The 8,685-nt window shown below is 48.4% G+C and overlaps 1 protein-coding gene across 1 annotated transcript in view; it reads right to left on the bottom strand.

Moving 5' to 3' along the window:
• The window catches only part of cux2b (cut-like homeobox 2b), a gene marked incomplete at both ends in the record, with an annotated part of 176,123 nt that extends 167,452 nt beyond the window's left edge, over nucleotides 1–8,671 (bottom strand). The window contains one exon of the mRNA XM_080852567.1: nucleotides 8,609–8,671. Within this exon, the coding sequence (XP_080708693.1) occupies nucleotides 8,609–8,671 (63 nt within the window). The remainder of the gene's footprint in view (nucleotides 1–8,608) is intronic.
• Between the last annotated feature and the right edge of the window lie 14 nt (nucleotides 8,672–8,685).

Here is an 8,685-nt window from a genome sequence, read left to right as displayed (position 1 = left end):
TTCTTCTTTTGCTTCTTCTCCTGCTCCTCCTTTCCCCCTGCCTTTGTTAGTGCTGCCACAGAGCATGAGGAAAGTCAAAGCTGCAGACGGGAGAATTACCATCCCGCTGTGACAGCACAGAGATTTTGAACGCACACACACACACACACACACACACACACACACACACACACACACACACACACACACACACCCCACCTAATGCTCACCGCGCCAGGGGCGCACAAGCATGTTCCTAAATGTTTATTTAGCGGGAACACGGATGTGACAGAATTGGGTCTGCTGCAGGAGTGTGTGTGTGTGTGCACGCGTGTGTGTGTGTTTGTGAATGATGTGCGTGTGTGTGTGTGTGTGTGTGTCTGAGCTCCAATCCGCCCAACAAGCGGGTAAGCATGATGAGACCTCTGTGAAGAGTGTGAGTCATACTAAACACTGAAAAAAGAGATTGTTCGCTTACACTGAAAGGAAAACAAAATGCACTTGCTTCAAGTGTTGTCAGATCAAGAGTTTGTTTGGAAGCGGGTATGTGTGTGTGGCCAGACGTGTTTCTGTGTGTGTGTGGTTGGGTTATTTGTCAGTGTGTCTGTGTATCTGTGTCTGTGTCTGTGTCTGCAGGTGTGTGTGTCTGTGTCTGTGTATGTGTTTGTACATGTGTGTGTGTGTGTGTGTTTGTGTGTGTGTTGGTGTGTGTGTGTGTGTGTGTTTGTGTGTGTGTGTGTGTGTGTGTGTGTGTGTGTCTTGGTGTCTGCGTGTTTGTTATTAGGGGGAAAAGCTTTCCTATCTGGCCGTCATCAGCTCCCAAATCCTAACCCCTCTCCCCGCCTTGACACGCTAGCGTAGCTCTCCAATCAACACCTTCTGACAGCAGCTCAACCCACTTCAACCCTCATGTGAAGACAATAACAACTACAGCAGCATCAACACCAGCCGGGAGCGGAGAGGAGCGCGGAGAGGAGAACGAGGAGAGGAGAACTAGGAGCGTGAGGAAGGGAGGATAAGGAGAAAACGAGCAGCGTGAGGAGAGAAAAAATTAGGAGAGAACAAGGAGAGAAGAATGAGGAGCGTGAGGAAAGGAGGATAAGGAGAAAACGAGGAGCGTGAGGAGAGAAAAATGAGGAGAGAACGAGGAGAGAACACTGAGGGTGAGGAAAGGAGAATAAGGAGAAAACGAGGAGCGTGAGGAGAGAAAAATTAGGAGAGAACAAGGAGAGAAGAATGAGGAGCGTGAGGAAAGGAGGATAAGGAGAAAACGAGGAGCGTGAGGAGAGAAAAATGAGGAGAGAACGAGGAGAGAACACTGAGGGTGAGGAAAGGAGAATAAGGAGAAAACGAGGAGCGTGAGGAGAGAAAAATGAGGAGAGAACGAGGAGAGAAGAATGAGGAGCGTGAGGAGAAGAGAAGGAGACACACAGAGGCATTCTAGCATGAACAGGCAGAGGGTTGAGAGAGAAAAGCACAAGCCGTTTTCACAGCCAATTGAAGCCAATCAGGGGGAGGAGAGAGAGAAGCAGCTGGCAGAGCTGAGAGCTGAGAGAGGAGAGAGAGAAGAGAGCTGAGAGAGGAGAGAGGAGAGAGAGAGAGCTGAGAGAGGAGAGAAAGAGAGAGGAAAGAGCTGAGAGAGGAGAGAGGAGAAAGAGAGAGCTGAGAGAGGAGAGAGAGGAGAGAGGAGAGAGAGAGATGAGACAGCTGAGAGAGGAGAGAGCTGAGAGCTGAGAGAGGAGGGAGGAGAGAGGAGAGAGGAGAGAGGAGAGAGGAGAGAGAGGAGAAAGAGGAGATAGGAGAGGGATGAGTGAGTGAGCGCTGCCCTGCGCTGCGCTGGCAGAGAGCGGAGGCGCTCGCGGCCAGAGGCGGGGTACGGCTGTGCCAGCCGCCCGTGCCGTTGTCACTTTCTTGTGAATGTGAGGTGACATGCAAGGGGTCTGAGTCAGGGTAAGTGTAGTGTGGGCATGGAGCGGGCATGGAGCGGGCATGGAGCGGGCATGGCCTCGTGTTCCTGATCTAATGCACATGCCCGCAGGGGGAGATGAACTGGGCACTGAATACTGCTCCGACACTGAGCCTGCCAGGGCTTATAAGAAGAGAGAGAGAGAGAAAGAGAGAGGAGAGTGAGAGAGAGAGAGAAAGAGAGAGGAGAGTGGGAGAGAGAGGAGAGGGGAATCTCCTGCATTAACTTAACATTACAATAATCCCCTGTATCACTCTGTGATATTATAGGACAGGACAGGAGAGGACTTGATGAAAAATCACACCAAAAATAATAAATACAATAATCTAACCAAATGAAAGTGATTTCAGAGCTGAGCTTTATGTGTTGTACGCACAAGACTATTAGCCTTATGTGTTTATGTGTGTCTTTATACAGAAGTCTCTTAGCCAGGTGACGCAGAGACCACAACATGATCTGAAGCAATAAGGCAAAAGAGTGCACTTCTGTTAGTCGGGAGGTTATGCTCACTTCAAGTTTATCAAAGTCGTAACCTTTCAGGGATGCCAGTCTTTGGAGTGTGGATGATATTGAGAAGTTTTGTTGATAACGTGTAATGATCTCTGCCTTCTGGTCAGCTGGGGGCAAAGCTGGCCCCCCTACTGGCTGAGAGACCTCTGGGGCCAGCTTCTCATTGGCTTAGATGTCCAGAGTGGGGTTCCTATTGGTCGAGAGTTGTGTTTGGGGCGGGCATCGCTTGGTGGGAGTCCCCTGTCCTGTCCTTCCTACCAGCGCCCACGGAAATGCCATCTGGCTGGTGTAAATGATTACCGAGCCAACGGCTGGGCAACCTACCGCCAGTGGGAACCAAGGTCACACAACCTCTCAGCTCTCCGTGTCATAACACATACACACAAACACACACACACACACACAAACACACACACAGACACACTTCTGCTCTCCATCGCTGTACTGTCAAACACACACTTCACACACACGCCCCTCTGTTCCCGCAGTGCAAGAGGGACGTAATCACACACACAAAACTCCTCACAGCCTTTCTCTGTATCTCTCTCTCCTCCACACACTAACACACACACACCTCTGCTCTTCGTTACTGTGTTATCACACACACACACACACTTCACACACACGCTGCTCTGTTCCCTTCCTTGCAGAGTGGCATAATCACACACACACACATAAAAAACGCTCTCTCACACACACAGAAACACACACTCACACTGTTCAACTTTCTATTTCAATGAAACACACCTCTGCACTGCATCTGTCTTCATGTCAGCAAACAGCATCCCTGCACAGCCGTCTCTGTGTCTGTGTATGCCTCTCTGTCTGTGTCTGTATCTGTGTCTGTGTTTATCTCTGTGTCTGTGTCTGTGTCTGTGTCTGTGTCTGTGTCTGTGTCTGTGTCTGTGTCTGTGTCTGTGTCTGTGTCTGTGTCTGTGTCTGTGCCTGTGTCTGTGTCTGTGTCTGTGTCTGTGTCTGTGTGTGTGCCTGTGTCTCTGTCTTTGTCTCTGTCTCTGTCTCTGTCTCTGTCTCTGTCTCTGTCTCTTTCTCTGTCTCTGTCTCTGTGTCTGCAGTGGAGTGCTGGTCTCTCAGGAGGGCCTCTATCTAATATAGAGCTTCTCTATCCATTTTTAATTCCCATCGCAAGGGGCTAGGTGGATGACCCACAGTGATGGAGGACCACTGCACCGGGGGAAAATATCCTCCCGTCCTCCCGTTTCTCCCCTTCATCCGTTAGTTTATCACCACATCTCCCGGCTCGAAGAACGAGCGAGGGAGGCGGCCAGACGTATCAACCATCTCAACATTTCCTATTTAAAGGAGCTTTTGAATTCGTATTTTTATCTCACACTAGCCTTTTCTCTCCATTAAGAGGTTCCAGTAGAGTTCCAGTGTGTGGGAACAGCGGTGATATGGATGACATGATGTAAGGGGGATGCAAGATTAAAGAGTTGGGGGGGCGGGGTGGGGGGGGGGGGCATCACCTGACACGGGCAGATGCTGCACGCTGGGCCCTTTCAGTGACCAGCACACACAAAAGAGAGCCATAAATCAAACGACTGACACGCATCGCTACCCCTCACCCCCTCGTCCCGCTTCCCTCTCCGGCTGCTCCTAGGCGGGGTCGGTGTGTGTGTGTGTGTGTGGGTGGGGAGGGGTGGGGTTGGGTCAGGAGGGTCAGGGGTCATTGAGGGGGGGGGAGGGTCGCGACGCATCTCAAGTTCACAGGCACCGTCAACAGCCCAGCCACAGGGGGAGCACCCCACAGCTCGTAAAGGTGAGAGACGCGAGAGAGCGAGAGAGCAAGAGAGCGAGAGAGCGAGAGAGAGCGAGAAAGAGAAAACAACACAAGAAGCTAAATTAAATCAAAGAGTTTCAGCAGCTTACCTCACGGGGGGAGGGGGGGGGGGGGGGCGCTAACATTTTATCAAGTAGGTAGACGCAGGGAGGGGAGGGGGGGGGGGGGGTAGCAGCGATGAGAAAGAGAGAATTTTATACATAGCACTTCCACAGGCTATTCTGAGGAATTATCCTGTGCTACTGAGGCGGTGTGAGCATGTGTGTGTGAGCGTGTGTGTGTGAGCGTGTATGCTATGGGTGAAACAGTGAATCAGTTTTTAATAAGCAAGCTTGTTTACAAGGCTCCCGGCCCCTGGCTCCGCTCGGCGTGGCTTGGCGCTGCTCGGCGCGGCTCCATGCCGGGGCTGTCCAGCAGCTTTGCAGCGGCCTCTCCCTAGAGGTCACTGCTGTCTCTCTGTGTTGCACCCTCAATTTATTCAGCTTCGGCACAAACTCCAGGGCCTGGCCAAAGCCCTGCTGTTTCTGCCGAATGTGCCACGCATCTCTTCCCTGAATTACCCACGGTGTGTGTGGGTGTGTGTGTGTGTGTGTGTGTGTGTGAGAGAGTGTGTGTGTGTGTGTGTGTGAGAGAGAGAGAGAGAGAGTGTGTTTGATAGAGACAGAGAGAATGTCTGTGTGTGTGTGTGTGTGTGTGTGTGTGTGTGTGTGTGTGTGTGTGTGTGTGTGTGTGTGTGTGTGTGTGTGTGTGTGAGAGAGAGAGAGAGAGAGAGAGAGACAGAGAGTGTGTACGCGTGTGCGCATGCATGTTTGTGAGAGTCTGAGTGTGTTTGTGTGTGAGAGAGAGAGAGAGAGAGAGGGTGTGTGTGATAGAGACAGAGAGAATTTCTGTGGCTGTGTGTGTGTGTGTGTGTGTGTGGCTGTGTCTCTGTGTGTGTGTGTGTGTGTGTGTGTGTGTGTGTGTGTGTGTGTGTGTATGTGTGTGTGTGTGTGTGTGCCTGCTTTTCAGATGCCCACGGCAGCATGGGTGCGACAGAAGCACAAATCGGACTGCTAGTGACAGACAGAGCGGAGGCTTTTATAGTAATTAGACGTGCTTGGGTAATTCAAAAGGGCATACATTAACAAAAAAAGGGAGGTTGCGGGCCATATGCAAAATTCAATGAATATTCCTAATGGCTCTTAGTAAAAATGCAGTCAAAACAATTACCCTCTCATTACGATACTTAAATCTGACACCTGGAGAATGCAAGGGCACTTTCAGCTTCCATTTAACATTTAACCGACCACCTGGGAGACTTATGCAAAGGTCTGACTGATCTCATAAGGTGGTGGAAATTTAAATTCTTGTGCAGGACGCCCACAAAAAACACCTGCTTTCTTGTGTGCGACACTGCAAACGGCATTTGAGTAAATCACGTTGAATATACGGAGGTTCGGACTCGGAATAATAAGAGTGGCAGAGCGTGGGGATTACTCTGTGGGCCGAGGGCTGGAGTGGAGACCCCTGTGGGGCCGAGGTTATCAGAATCGTCCCCCAGTGATTCACACATTAGCACACACACACTCACACACACACACACTCACACACACACACACACAAACACACACACACACACACACACTCACGCACACGCACACGCACACACTCACGCACACACACACACTTGCACACACACACACACACACACACACACACTCACACACGCGCACACACACACACACACACACACACACACTTGCACACATACACACACACACACACACACACACACACACACACACTCACTTGCACACCGTCGTAAACGCACATTTAGACATTTCACAAACATTTTACAAGGAGAGCGCCCTTAAAAATATGTATAAAAATAGAAAAAGGCTGCATCTCATCAATGCTTTTCTAATCACATCACAGCCGGTAGCCGTACGTGGAGAGATAGCTTTACCGGGGAGAAATTTCATCCAAATGGCAATTTATTAAACCAGTGGCGAATATCCTTAATGGCCTTAATTTGAATTAACTGAGGCACTAAATGCAAGCACTGGTTTCAGCTCATCATGCTAATGTTGCCAGTGGTTGGTATTGATAACCATTTAGCGTTTATTAAGATAAAACACAAATCTAGTAAGCAGGAGCAGTACGGGGGAGGCGAGCTGTCCTTCAGCAGCAGGTGATTTATGAAGTATTTCTGAAGACTGAGAGGCAGCACAGCTCGGCTCAACTCAACTCAACTTGTGGTTATTTCGACTGCGCTTGCAGCCGCCACCAGAGAGTCATCACCAAGAAGTGTTGCTCATTCTGAAGTTTTAACAACAAAGAAAAACAAGCAACAGCCTCTAATCAATCAACACGACGTGAGAATTGTGTCCAAAGGGTTTCGCTCTAGTTGAAGACTTTCAAAATGACATAAAAACACCCAATATTTATTAAATTCCAGAACCCACAACCACTTCTGAAAGATCATATTATTACTTTGATTTATTCTCAGATACAGACACTTTAGATTTGTGATCTCAAAACACCCCGAACGTGATGCTTTAGTTTGTGCAAAAAACAAGCCCATAATAATTATGAAATGTCCATTACCAATTGGCCACACCAACGTGATGACTGCTCATTCACATTAATAGGTTTTACTGACCATTGTATCATTGCCTAAGAGAGCCGCTGATATACTGTTTTGTTTTTTTTCTCCGGTCAGGGTTCATAAAAAAGGAAAGGGGTTTTGCTGATAAGTGCCCATGACATAACTGTTACTGTTTTATCGGATGCAGAGGGTTCCGAGCCCTGATAACGTGTAACAAGGACGCTTGCTGTCTCTTTCTATTTAATTTCGGGGGAAATGTGAATGAACCCGGTGGTGTTCTCCCCTCGGCGACGGATGCATCCAAGACTACATGAGTAGCAAGGCGTTCGGAGGCTTGAATAACAATCGGCCACACGCACACACACCACACACACACACACACACACACACACACACAACCCTGAACAGATCTGATTCCTCCTCGGTAGCCTTTTCCGCGGGACCTGGCTTGGCATGCTCTTGTCATTTCCCATGTTACAGAACATCAATCATACGGCTGAGACGGTGCCCTTGCGACGGCCGGGCCTGATTTACAAACATTAGCAGGGAATGCAATTACACAGTCCTTGCCCGAGAACTGCTCACAATGCGGATGGAGCGGAGACGGGGAAGGCAGAAACAAAACCGGTTGTGTTTTGCAAGGTGCCACACAGCGCTGAACGCGGAGGCTATAGCGGTAGTTGAGGATGTTAAAGGCTATGTGTATTGCAAAGTGATGCTCGGAAATACTAGCGTTATTGTTTCACTGAGAGAACGCTGTTAATAAATCAATATGGAATCTACATTTTCAGTAGCATTGAGATTCATGTCCCAAACTACAAAAGTTAGTCCACGTATTTCTTATGTTTCCTAATTTCGCATGAGTAAAAGAAATATCGGATTAGCCTTTTACGCACTGGGTTTCTCCGATTGCATTCTAATACATTCTAGCCTACATGTGCAAAAACACTCAATAGGCAAACCTGACCGTAGACAACCTAATGAGTCAAGATCAGGTTCAAGATCACGACAGATGTTGAATAGCCCTAATGACAATTACAGCCTACATGTAAGTAGCCCCGCAGAAGCCTCTAAGCATAGTCCTGCCTTTACTATTACGCAGGCTATAAGACTACCTTCAAAGATGCTATCTTCAAATAACCTAAATTAGGTTAAATCAGAAACATTCGGATACACTCGGCTAGCCTAGCGACATAGACCGTCTGCATAAGAACTTTCAACCGTGGTGGGTTTTTTTTAATGCACAAGCGATCAAAGTGTTCAGAATAATCTTATCAACAATTCCAACTATAATGAACGTTTCAAACATAACACGTAATTATGGCAACACATCCTGAATGCATCCCGTACAAACCGCACTTGCTCTCAAATCACCCGTCATCATGTCGGGAATGGAATAAAACATTACGCTGGCAAAAAGTTAAGTCCAAAGCCCATGATTCAGAAAGGCATTAAAAGTTTCCGTTTCCTATAAAGCCCTCCAAAAGTGGAGGAAAATGTCTTAAAATGCATTAAAATAAGCATCATGCCTCGGCTGGTCCCGGCCGAAGCGCAGCGAACACAGAGCGCCTGTGCTGCTCCGGTCGCTCCAGCGCTGATCAATGATTGAACTGAACAAAGGCTGAAGAGGATCAATTTCTAATAACTATCAATGCAACACCGTCTGTTTCAGTCCCAAAAAGTCACCAAAAACATATTTATCTGCACAGACATGTACAATACTGTTTGCGTTATCATTTACTGCAGAAAGGTAAAGGAGAATACTAACCTGAAGCCGCCGTAGATCAAATTTCTTCCAATATTGAAACATCGATCCCACATCGGCGGCCATCTTGGGGGATATTG

The sequence above is a fragment of the Sprattus sprattus genome, assembly GCF_963457725.1.
Source record: "Sprattus sprattus genome assembly, chromosome: 15".
NCBI classification, from domain to species: Eukaryota; Metazoa; Chordata; class Actinopteri; order Clupeiformes; family Clupeidae; genus Sprattus; species Sprattus sprattus.
This window is presented reverse-complemented; position numbering and strand designations above follow the sequence as displayed.